At 47.4% G+C, this 12,923-nt stretch overlaps 1 protein-coding gene across 3 annotated transcripts in view; it reads left to right on the plus strand.

Annotated features, from left to right (window-relative positions):
- Window positions 1–2,271: 2,271 nt before the first annotated feature.
- The window catches only part of ADHFE1 (alcohol dehydrogenase iron containing 1), a 144,339-nt gene continuing 133,687 nt past the window's right edge, over window positions 2,272–12,923 (plus strand). Inside the window, exon 1 of one of the 3 annotated variants that reach the window (XM_029591399.1) lies at window positions 2,272–2,347. In XM_029591399.1, coding sequence (XP_029447259.1) covers window positions 2,295–2,347 — 53 coding nt within the window. In that variant the 5' untranslated portion in view covers window positions 2,272–2,294. Of the gene's footprint in view, window positions 2,348–2,471; window positions 2,492–3,090; window positions 3,111–12,923 lie in introns of those variants that run through there. The other 2 variants (XM_029591401.1, XM_029591400.1) reach the window with 2 other exon arrangements.

The raw sequence follows: 12,923 nt of genomic DNA on the forward strand, positions 1-12,923 counted from the left end.
GTCTAGTGATTGTTAGTTTGATGTCCAGCATTCACTGTCCAGGAACACAGTTTTGGTAAATTATAAGTGCCAGTTGTTGAATACTGTACCTTTTTTTTTATATGTAAAACTCTGGTATCTATAACATGAAAATATTTCCTCAAGTTTATAATTTCTGTAACTCCAGCAGATATTTTCCTAGCGTGTAGACAGATGGAGTCAGGACCAGTGGGTTTATGCTCCCCTGCTAGCAGGTGGAGACTGAGTAAGTTGACCTCACAGTATATTTATATAACCCTGCAGTGACCCCAGCCTGCCAGTATTCTCCCTCTCCAGCAGGTGGTGGACGTGCATCTCGCTATGGGGATTGCTTCAAGCTTTTAGGAAGGAGAAATTTGAAATTCTAAATTCAGGAAAAGAAAGCCCCGCTCTCCTGCGGTGATAGTTAAAGATCCCTTCCCCAGTTGAGAATTCCTGAGGTGATTTCCATGTTCCCTCAGAGGTGTGCCTTGCTCAAATAGCCGGGTTTCCTAGTGTGAACTTAACTGCTAGTTCAGCTGAAAGGAGACAGAGTGCAGCAGTGACGACCGATGCACTCTCCCCCTGTGGCCGGAGACTGTCTCTGTACTCAGCAAGTAAGTGCTGAGCTCAGGTAAGGTTTAAACAAAAAAAGAGAAAGTTTTAACCTGAATAAGAGACAAGGGTTTCAGGACTTCCTCCAGGCTCCATTCTCTGCGTGCCGCACCAACGTTGGTTCCAGCTCCCGTTGGGCAGCCAGGTGGGTTGAGCGGCCCCCTGTGGGCTTTGTAGGCTTTGTTCCTGCGTGGTAGATAGTGGCAGCCGTCTTTGCGCACTCTTGTGCATATTCTGCCTTCTGTGGGCCTTTGGTGTGTGCAGTGTGTTGGCTCTGTGCATTCGTGCGCTCGGTTTTGGGTGCACTTTTTACGCGCACAAACCTTTTTACGCTCTTGGTACACAGGTTGTGCATGCGCCTTGCCGTACTTTCTTCTAGGTGCTTATTTTTTGGGTGCATTTCTTCTTTGAGCGTGAGCTATTCCAACGCACGTTTACCAACGTGATGGTGCCGGTACGCAAGCAGCCTAAGAGTCTTCCTATTTGTGTTGCCTGTCATATTAGGGCTTCTCAGCCTGACCTGGCTTCTAACCTGTGTCAGCGCTGCTCAGATGCTCAGGGAGAGTTGTCTTCCTCAGATTTTGTAAGCCTGGCTCTTCCTATTCTGATGATGGGTTGGTCATGGCCTTGACTGGGGGGGGATGTCAGACCTTGGTCTCCCTTGACTGGCTCCTTCGCTGGTGAGGGCAGTTCTGTGGGAGCAGCTCCGGTTCCTTCTGTGCTTAGTCTGGACCCAGCTGCTTTTTCTTGGGTGGAATTTTTTCAAGGCTTACAAGTCTTTCTTCAGGCACAGTCCTCCACTTCCCCCATTTCTGTCTGGTCAGACCCCTCAGCTGGTGGTTCTTCCCTCTTCCAGTCCAATGCATAAGCGTCTGGGCTCACTTCGGCTCTCTGTAGGTGTTCCCAACAGGAATCCAGATGGCAGTGATGAGGTTGATCCTTATTCCCTGGAAGATGGAGGAAATTCCTCCATGACTGGAACCGTATCGAACCATGTTGCGGTTCTTTCATAGAGATGAACTGCCAACCCTGATTTCCCAGCCCTTGAAACAGCTGGGTGTCCCTGGTTCGGATGCTGTGTCATTGCTGAGGAATACGTGTACGTGGGTGCCTTTTGAAATTTGTTCAGCACAAGCCGGCCCAACTTCTGCATGTATTTCCCAGTTTTGGCATGTGCCAGGCTTTTCAATTCACCCATAAGAGTGTTGGGTTTGGGCCTAGGGAGGTGACAGAGAGATTCAAAAGCTCCCAGTTATGACCAAGGTAATATTGGTCCCCTTCTTCCAATGTGAAGAAAGAAGAGTTCTATATGATCTTGAAAGCGCATGTACTATAACTATGTCCTGCAATAGTTCTTATTTTGAGCCAATCAGGGAATTTTTGACTTCTAGTCATCCTGAGATTGGTGGTGTGGATTAGTAGAGGAAAAGTGTGTGTGTGTGTGTGTGTGTGTGTGGGGGGGGGGGGGGGGCGATACAGAGAAATATCTCTCCCCACTCCTCAAGAATCTCTCTGCTTGGGGAACACTAAATATTTTTCTGTTTCTAACAAATTCTAGGATGTTTCAAATCTGTACGTTTTAAATCGTTTTCTTTGTTACTGGGGCTATGGGCGGAGGGAGATAAGGGGTGAATGAGTGACAGCCCGTTCGACTGCTCCTCCCCTCTTGTCTTGCAGTGATCATGGCCGCGCGCCGCAGAGTGTCCGAGCTACTGCAGCAGCTCCAACTGGCAGCGTGAGTCTCGGCGCGAGCTTGCCCAGGCTGGGTCCCGGGTAAAACGCAAGCAGAGAACTTGGGATAGGGAGGAACTTTCTACGTCACGCGCGCTGTGAAAAACAATACCAGAGTGCAACTGGCCTGACACAGCTGTTACATGCAGTAATGTTTTTTTTGAAAAGCTAGAAAGCTTGAGGCACTCTCGGGCTGCTGTGTGAAATATAAAGTAGGAGGGGGGCGGAACTCTTTCCACACTTTGATCTTGTTCTTGGCGAGTGGTAAAGATAGGGTTGCGTCGGGGCTGGGCGTCACGTCGTCAGCTGGAAGAGGAAGAATGCGCGCTGTTTGCTTGAAATTACGTCGCTCGCCCCCTTTCTGTCTTGTGATTTACGTGCTGGACTGTTTTGTGTCTGTGCCTTACAGCAGGCCACAGTGTTCTTGCAGTATTCCTTAAAGCCAATTGTTTTACTGTTGCCACAGATTTGTAAGGCCTTTTCACGTATAGGCGGGGGAAGTACGGGGAGGTTGGTCCCGGCACCGTCCTTTCAGTTCTGGGGTTCAATAGAAGATTTGCATTTCCTCTGCACACTGTCATCTTTACGAGCTAGCAAACAAAGTATATCCCTTTTAGCAGAAAAAAAAAACCCACTACAATAAAATGAATATATGGTTAAATTAGCACAAGTTCGAAACTTGCAAACCAGTACCAACAAAGTTGTTCCTCTGGCATGTGGCCAGTATATGAAAATGCATTAATCACATTAACCATTTAAAACATGAGGTAAGCAATTTAAAAGAAAGTTAACAAAAAAATCAAATGTAGTTTATAATTCAAAGCAGTTTTGAAATCTGAGAAATTGTTGTGACCCTGAGTTATCTGACAAACCTGTGGTCTAAAATGCAGCCAAAACTGCCAGACCCCCAATTCAATCAGAAGTCGGAGATTAGTGCAATTAGTGTGAAATTAATCTATAATCTCTGAACTGGAAAGCAAGAGGTTATGGACAGGGTCCATAAAAATATGTATAACAGAAAAAAAACCATGAAATTCCATATTTTTTCATGGATCCTACGGCTTTTAATTTTTTTATAAAGGCTTAGATATCTCCACTAGCTCTGTACAGCTTGCCCAGCACCTTTCTAACATTTTTTCTTTCTAGCTGTCAGATGTGGAGGCAATTTTCCTTAACGATTTTTCAGTGCCAGAAAAGAAACAGAAAGTGTTTGCGGAGTGTGGAAATTGCAGTGGTTTCTGAAGTCCAAGAAGTGGTGTTAGTTTCCCAGTAGCATAAGAATAAGAAACTGTTCAAACCACTGATGTATGGTGCCAATGTACACATAAATATACTAAGAAGTTTTTCCATAGATACACAATGGAGAAAACAATTTAGTTAGTATATTAGGCTCTTTAGGGGAAAGGGAAGAGGTAGGAAAGAATACCACAGCTCTCGCATGTGCTTTGTGCTATTAAGATCAGTTCAAAAGTTTTCTACAGTGAAAGACTTTGAGCAATTAGCTCATGAATGTAGATACATTGAGCTTCCTCAAGTTATTTCCTAGACTAGAGTGTAGACCAGAGCTTTCCAAACTGTGTGTCGGGACACGTTAGTGTGTCGCCTGCAGTGTGCAGGTGTGTCGCGCAAGCCCGGTCAACTCTGACGCAAGTTTGGGCTTTTTTTTTTCTAGAGATTCACTTTTTTTTTTCAGTTTATGGGTTGCTTATTATTGGGTGATTTTTGCTGTCAATCGCATTTTTTGGGGGGCTTGGTGGGTGGAACAAGCCCAGCCATCCTTACATTGGCTGCTGCTGCTGCCGATGAGGCCTGGCCATTAGGAGTGCTGACTGCAAGCAGCAGTGTCTGGTGATCATGGAAGGGAGTGAAGCACTTAACTGGCAACAATCAAAAAGACGAGGTACATGAGTGTGGGGGCCAGACATGTGCTGGGGGGAGAGAGATGAGTGAGTGGGGGGCAAATGTGCTGGGGGGACAGACATGTGCTTGAGGGGGAGAGATATGAGTGTGTGGGGTACAGACATGTGCTGGGGGGGAGAGAAATGAGTGTGTGGGGGTCAGACATGTGCTTGAGGGGGAGAGATATGAGTGTGTGGGGGCCAGACATGTGCTGGGGGGAGGAGAGAGATGAGTGTATGGGGGACAGACAATTTGTTTTATTATTGTTTCTCATAAATTATAACAATAACATGAATCTTGGAATATATATATATTTTTTTTTAATTTTTTATTTATGCTGATTTTAACAATCTTACATAGAAGAAAATAAACAATTGGTTACAGATTTTCCATACTGTTATCAATAATAACTGAGGTATACATCTCTAATCTGCAGTAAGAAATGTAAGAGGTAATGCTCCAGGATTGAGAGAGAAATTTGAGCGGTTTAAGGAAAACAGGAATACCTTTTACAATTGAAAAAGGAAAAGACAAACCTAGATAGACCTGGAATATATATTTTTAATATAAATTTAAGGTTTTCATGAGATAGGTTGTGTCGTGAAACATTTTATTTATGTATATATTTAAGGAAACATACATAAATTGTCGAAATATGTTTTGTTCGTTTAACCTTTAACCTCTGGTTTGCTAGTAGACTGAATTACTGTGTCCCGAAATTATGTTTGTCTAAAAAGTGTGTCACCAACATGAAAAGTTTGGAAAGCTCTGGTGTAGACAGATGGACTCAGGGCCAGTGGGTTTATGCTCCCCTGCCAGCAGATGGAGATGGAGCAAGCTAACATCACAGTATATATATATACTCCTGCAGTGACCCCAGCCTGCCAGTATTCTCTGTCTCCTGTAGATGGAGGACATGCATCTCCCTATGGGGATTGTGTTTTTTCTAAGGAGAAATTTGAAATTCTGATTTACGGAACAGAAAGCCCCGCCCTCCTGCGGTGATACCAAAAGGTCCCTCACCCAATTAAGAATACCTGAGGCGATTTCCGTGGTCCCTCAGAGGTATGCCTTGGTCCGATAGCTGGGTTTCCCGGCGTGGACTAAGCTGCTTGTTCAGCTGAAAGGCAGTGGGTGCAGAAGGCAGAGCGCAGCGGTGACGGCAGATGCCCTCTTCCCCAGCAGCCAGAGACCGTCTCTGTACTCAGCTGGTGAGTGCTGAGCTCAGGTAAGGTTTAAAAAAAAAAAAAAAAGGAAATAAGTTTTACCTTTTAAGCAAAGATAGAGGGATTTTAGGACTTCCTCCAGTCTCCGTGCTCGGCGCGTCATATCGACATGCGTTCCCGCTCCCATTAGGGCTGGGGAAATGGGCAGCCTGGCGGGTTGAGCGGCCCCAGTGGGCTAGGCCCCGCACTTAGGCCTTTTCCTTGCACGCCGCTTGGCAGGCCATCACAGCGTTTTTCATGCGCTAATGTGCGTGCACTGCTGTCCTCTACAAGCCATTGGTGTGTGCAGAGTGTCTGCTCTACGTATGCATTGGGTGCTCATTTTTGGGCACGCCTTTTGCACGCACAACTTTTGGATTTTCCACACTAAGAGACATGGTGCATAAGTTGTGCATGCGCCTTGTCACGCTTGCTTCTGCAGGGCTTCAGTTTTGTGCGCATACATTTTTGAGTTCGAGCCGTTCAGACGCATATTTACCGCTGCAATGGCGCCGGTAAACAAGAAGCCTAAGCGTCTTCCTATTTGTGTTGCCTGTCATATTAGGGCTTCTAACCTGTGTCAGCGGTTCTGAACGCTCAGGGAGGTTGCCTATCTCGGATTTTGCTAAGTCTCGCTCCTCCCATTCTGATGATGGGTTGGTTACGGCTTTGACTAGAGGGATGGCTCCTCTGCAGGCAAGGGCAGTTCTACAGGACCAGCTCCAGTTCCTTCTGGGCTTGGTTTGGATCCAGCTGCCTTTTTTTGGGTGGAATTTTTTCAAGGCTTACAAGCTTTTCTTCAGGTTCATTCCTCTGCTTCACCCAGTCCTGTCAGGTTGGATCCCTCGGCTGATGGTTTCTCCCTATTCCAGTCCTAGGTTTCAGTGCCGGAGCTCTCCTCGGCTCCCTTCGGGTGTTCCCGACAGGAATCCAGATGGCACTGATGATGAGATAGATCCTGATTCCCTGGAAGATGGGGAAATTCCACCAGGACTGGAACCATATCGAACCATGTTGAGGTTCTTTTATAGAGATGAACTGCCTGCACTTTTTTCCCAGACTGTGAAACAGCTGGGTTTCCCTGGTTCGGATGCCACGTCAGAGCTGAAGAAGAATCCCATTTTGGTTTCCTTGCGTTAAGCCTCTTGTTTTTTCCCTGTGATGGATGCCATTCAGGAACTGATTGATCTTGAATGGGACGCGCCAGAGGCAAATTTTAAAGGGGGTCGGACATTGGAAGGTCTGTACCCTCTAGATCCAGCTGTGAGAGAGCGTTTGCATTTTCCCAAAGTGGGTGCCCTGGTCTGCGCCGTTTCAAAGCAGTTGACTGTCCCTGTGGAGGGAGGAGCGGCCTTGAAGGGATATGTACATGATAGGAGGATTGAGACTATCCTTAGGCAAGCTTTTGAGGCAGTGGTGATGACTTTACAGATCGCTTCCTGTTACGCCCTAGTGGCACGATCTTGTCTGCTTCTCTCTCAGGAGGTTGATGACTCTGGAGGGACTTCCAGAGCGGTTATGGAACCTGCTGCCACCTTTTTAGCAAACACAGGCTGCAATTTGGTCCATTCCTCAGCCAGAGGAGTGACTTTGATGATAGCAGACAGGCGTCAACTCTGGTTGCGAAATTGGTCAGCTGATTCAGCATCCAAAGCTAATCTTACTAAGATGTCCTTTAAAGGCTCACTCTAGTTTGGGAGCGAGTTGGAGAAACTGGCCAGTAAGTAGGGCAAATCTCCGGTTCCTTGGTTGCCGGAGGATAAGAAGCAATTACATCGCCCCTTTAGTATGAGGGCCTAACAGTTGCAGAGATGCGCCATTCCTCTGACTGAATGGGAGAGCGGGTCGTTTCTGACAGGTTGCAGCGCTGAATTTCTTGTTCCTGTGAGGAGCTGGGGGGAGGGGTGGTCCAGTCATTTCCCCGTGGAGACCCCTGAGAAGTCTCATACCTCAGGTCTCTCATTGTCAGAGAAGTAAAATTTCTCTATCACTTTAACATCCCTGAGAAGTCACATTCCTCAGGGGTCTCATCAGAGAAGTAAAATTCCTCTGCCACTTTAACATTCCTGAGAAGTCTCATTCCTCAGGGGTCTCATCAGAGAAGTAAAATTCCTCTGTCACTTTAACATTCCTGAGAAGACTCATCAGAGAAGTAAAATCCCTCTGTCACTTTAACATCCCTGAGAAGCCTCATACCTCAGGGGTCTCATCAGAGAAGTAAAATTCCTCTGTCACTTTAGGCTGTCTGGAGGGGAAAAGGAAAAAGAGGAAAGGTTTTTACTTTTTATTAATCAGTACCCTGTACAAGGACCAGCAGCTTATGGGGGAAGGAGCGGAGAGGTTTTCTCTCTCTCCCGCTTGCAGCAGCCAGGCACAGAAGGACTTTCCCGTTCCCGCGGCAACTCCTCACCCCCCCTCCCGATGCCTCGATTGCCATTTTGTATCCATATGTGAAGAGCCAGCCTACTGCACCTGTTTCTTTGCCAGATGGGGGAAGGGAATTCTCATTTTACTACTGATTTTGTACTTTTATTACACCTAATTTAAGCCCTGTGCAACTGACTGACCTAGAGCCTGCCTCTCCTTCCGATGCGACCCCTCCCCCCGGGGGGGACGACCTTAAAGAGACAGCAGGCCTTTTCTTCTAAGTTTGTGATTTTAATGCACAAAGCTTTTTTTTCGAAGCGGAAGCTGAATGGCAGGAGGAGGAACCTTTACCAGTAAAGGTCCCCAGGCCATCAGGGGTGTTGGATTCCTCTAGGGGACAGTCAGGACAGACAGCTGCTAATTTCTCGGGGTCTTTAGCTCCTAATCTGCCGGACCCTGGGTCGCAGGACCTTCTCTTTGGGGATGCAGACGGGGACATTGATGGGTCCGCCCCAGACGAGTTGGACCAGATCATTAAATCGCTTGGAGAGAATAAGGTACATAAATTGCCGGAAGATCGTCACTACGCGGACCTGGTTCAGAGGCCAACGGCGTTATCGTCAGACTAGACCGGTGCCTCACAGGACTCCCTCTTTGAGGTCACAGTCCAGGTCTCATTCCTTTCGAGGCCGGAGACCGGCTCGGAACTCCTCTACGCACGGAGCTTCTGCTACATCTACACAATAAAACGTTGCCGGTCCACCCTTTGGTTCCCAGGATAGGAGGACATCTTTCCCTCTTCTACGAGGAGTGGATCAAAATCACCTCAGACGGTGGGTCTTGGATATTTTACGGCACGGTTACGCTTTCAAATTTGCTCGACCTCTCAGAGACAGGTTTGTCTCATCAAACAGTGTGCAGTGCAACAAACACTGGATCATCTCCTGGATTTGGGTGCCATTCTCCCGATGCCAGTACCGGAACAAGGGTTCAGCTATTATTCCGTCTACTCCATAGTCCCCAAGATGGTCAACAGGACTCTCAAGATACCACACTTCAGGATGGAAACCCTGCGCTCAGTGATTGCCACGTACACCGGGCAATCCTCACGTCCTTGGACTTGATGGAGGCTTATCTTCATATCCCCATCCTGTAGGAGCATCAGCGCTTCCTCCGCTTCAAGATTTTAGGGCAGCATTTCCAGTTCCAGGCCCTGCCATTTGGCCTGGTGACCGCTTCTCGCACCTTCACCAAAGTTATGGTGGTGGTGGCAGTGGCCCTGCAAGGGAAGGGATTCTGGTCCATCCCTATTTGGACGACCGGCTCATCCGGGTGAAGTCCACGGATTTGGGCCAGCACTCAGTGGAAAGAGTATTACTTCTCCTCCAGTCGCTAGGCTGCATCGTTAATTTTGCCAATAGCAGCCTCACTCCGGCGCAGTCACTCGACTTTTTGGGAGCTCATTTCGGCACCAATGTGGACACAGTCTCTCTTTGTTGGATCGTGCCCAATCTCTCCTCTCTCAGGTTCAGTGCTTTCGGAACCTCCGACTTCCCACTGCTTGGGAATATCTCCAGGTGCTGGGCTCCATGGCCTCCACTATAGATGTAGTGCCTTGGGCGTTTCCCACATGCGTCCCTTGCAAAGTGCATTACTCTCCTGTTGGCAGTCGGTGTTTCGGGAATTTCAGATTCTTCTGCTGCTATCATCTCTAGCCAAGGACAGCCTGACCTGGTGGCTCAACCTGGATCACTTGCTAAGAATGGTGGAGGTTCCGCAGTGGGTGATCATTATGACAGACGCCAGCCTCACCAGCTGGGGGGGGGGGGCTGTGTGTGGACACCAATCGACGCAGGGGCAGTGGATGCCAGTTCAGTCAGCATGGCCCATCAACTGTCTGAAGACAAGAGTGGTTCGTCTGGCGCTGAAGCGTTTTCTGCCTCTAGTCCAAGGTCGAGCAGTCCATATCTTCTCTGACAACACAACGACAGTGGCATACATCAACCGTCAGGGAGGGGCAAGGAGTCTCCATGTCGCTCAGGAGATGAACAAGCTAATGCTGTGGGTGGAACTCCATTTGTCCCATCTGGCGGCGTCGCACATTGCAGGCGTAGAGAATGTTCAAGCAGACTTCTTACGTCGCCAATGCTTAGATCCCAGGGAGAGAGAGCTGTCCCAGGAAGCAGTGTCACTCCTCTTCACGCGATGGGGGACTCCCCATCTCGATCTGATGGCCACTCAAAGGAGCGCTCCACGCTTCTTCAGTCACAGAAGAAGAACAAGGTGCAGAGGGCATCGATGCCTTAGCCCCCCCTTGGCAGTGGGACCTCCTGCTCTACGTTTTTCCACCTTGGCCCCTAGTGGGAAAGGTGCTCCAAAGAATAGATTCACCAGGGGCCCATGATCCTGGTAGCTCCGGAATGGCCTCGATGACCGTGATTTGCAGACTTGGTCAACCCTTGCGGTGGACGACCCGCTTCGACTGAGACATCTGCCGAACCTTCTCCGACAGGACCCAGTATTTTTCGACCAGGGAGATCGCTTCTGTCTAGCGGCCTGGCTTTTGAGTGGCACCGGATGAGAAGAGGAGGGTACCCAGAGGCTGTTATTGCCACTCTTCTCAAGGCTAGGAAGCTTTCCACCTCCATGCCCTATGTCCGGGTCTGGACAGTTTTTGAGTCTTGGTGCCAGTCCACACAACTTTCTCCACGTCATGTGACAATACCCCAGATCTTATCTTTCTTGCAGCGAGGTCTGGACATGGGATTAGCCTACAATTCCCTCAGAGTACAGGTGGCAGCCCTTGGTGCCCTCCATCATCAGGATGGAACTACTCTTTCATTGCACCCTGACATAGTCTGGTCCTTAAAGGGAGTAAAGCATGTGAAGCCACCGATATGCAATTTAGGTCCTTTGTGGAGCTTGAATTTGGTCCTTCGAATTCTAGGCAGTCCACCGTTTGAACCTCTGAAGAGAGCTACCTTCAAGGACCTCACTCTCAGGACAGTATTCCTGGTGTCTATCTGTTCCGCTCGCAGAATTTCGGAGCTTCAAGCCTTGTCATGTAGAGAGCCTTATCTACGCTTCATGGATTCAGGGGTATCCTTGTGTTGGTCTCGATCTTTCATTTGAATCAGTTTGGTGGAGCTGCCGTCCTTCCAGGATGAGGATTTTAGAGAGCTTAGATGCCGTGATGTCAAGTGCGTCCTCCTTCGTTCTGGAGTGGTCCCCAGAAGGGGAAACAAGGCTTCTAAAATCACCATTGCCTGCTGGCTAAAGAAAGCAATTTCTACGGCGTATGTTGGCGCTGGGCGTCTACCGCCAGACGTTAAAAGGCTCATTCTCTCCAAGCTCAAGCAGCCTCCTGGGCAGAAAGCCAAGCGGCCTCGCCACAGGAGATTTGCAGAGCGGCTATCTGGAAGTCGTTACACATATTCGTGCGTCACTATCGCTTGAATCTTCAACCACTGATCGTGGGCTCCTTTGGGGCTCAGGTCATTCGAGCTGGGCTATCAGTGGCCCACCCTACTTAGGGAAGCTTTGGTACATCCCACGGTCTGGACTGATCCTGGTATGTACAGGGAAAAGAAAATTATTCCTTACCTGCTAATTTTCGTTCCTGTAGTACCATGGATCAGTCCAGATGCCCACCCTACGGATTGTTGGGGGTTCTTTGGGATAATCTTTCAGCTCGACTGTGTAATTATTTCAGGATCGGTTTGGGACTGATTAAGAGTTCAGGTTGCAAGTTTTTTGCTTAGACTTGTTTACAGTTGATATTCAATTTTGTATTGATCCATCCAAGGTATGTTTTTCCTTATTGCTTGGATATTCTTAATACTGAAGATTTACAGAGGGCGCACCAGTTATCAGGGGCCGCCCTCTCAGTTTTTGCTCTGATTCCATCTGCTGGAAGGGGGACATAACCACGGTCTGGACTGATCCATGGTACTACAGGAATGAAAATTAGGTAAGGAATAATTTTCTTTTAGGCAAATTGTAGAGTTACCGCATAGATAAATATCACAAGGCACATTATTTGTTTTTGCACACAGTATATTATTGCGTTGGGGGGTAGTTTTACATACACAGTCAGAGGAATTAACTGCAAATTTGATATGACTGATGAATTTCTATCATTTAAATCAGTGAAAGGTACCAACAAGAGGAGTTGATTTGTACAATGTAGTAGAGACTGCTTTCTAGTAATCAACGATTCTTGTTGGTACCTTTCATTGATTCAAATGATAGAAATTCATCAGTCACATCAATTCCTCTGACTGTGAATGCAAAACAACCAACTCCAAACCCACCCCACCCCCCAAACCTGTCTGCTGTCTTTTTATAAGCAGGACTATTGCGACTGGTAGTAGAGGGAGTTTGTATTACTGTTATTGAGATAACGCCAGAATTTTTTTTTTTATGGTGAATTGTATGGGGAATGTTCTAGTTCTGCTTTATAACTATTGCTGAGGGTCGGGGTGAGAGGTGGGGTTCCTGTGGATGCAAACTGTAGATTTACATTTAGCCTTGTGACTGTTATGTGTATCACGCATGTGAGAACCATCTATCAGGTGTGTCCCGACAGAAAAAAGGTTGAGAACCACTCTCCTAAAAGACATCTATCCCAGTAGTGGGAGCTGCTGCACTAAAAAATCCTCAGTCATAAAAACTGAAATTGTATTAAAAGTTTGCATTTACTTCCATGGTATTGACAGTACAGATGGTGATCTGTGGAGGTTTTGCTGCTGGATTGCTTTTGTGCTGGGTTCAGCGGCTCCCTCAAGGGCAGGATGTGGCCTGTCTGGAGTCAGGGACTGCTTCTCTAGCTGATGCATTGTATAACCTGATTAGAATTTTTTCAAGATCTGTTGAATCTTCTGTGGCTGCCAGAGATTTTCATGGCTTTGATATTGGTCAGCTGATGTATCATTTTAAGCCCACCTGAGTGAACTTCCCTTTAAGGAAAATTTATTGTTTGGTGGTCTAAACAAGCTGGTCAAGAAGCTTCATGAATTTAAACTATAAAGGCTTCTAGAGGATAAGGTTAAGCCTTATTATAGGGCTAACAGAGGCTATGATAAATTTAGGGATTCCAGGAACTATAGA

This window comes from Rhinatrema bivittatum, chromosome 2 (assembly GCF_901001135.1).
Source record: "Rhinatrema bivittatum chromosome 2, aRhiBiv1.1, whole genome shotgun sequence".
Lineage (NCBI taxonomy): Eukaryota > Metazoa > Chordata > Amphibia > Gymnophiona > Rhinatrematidae > Rhinatrema > Rhinatrema bivittatum.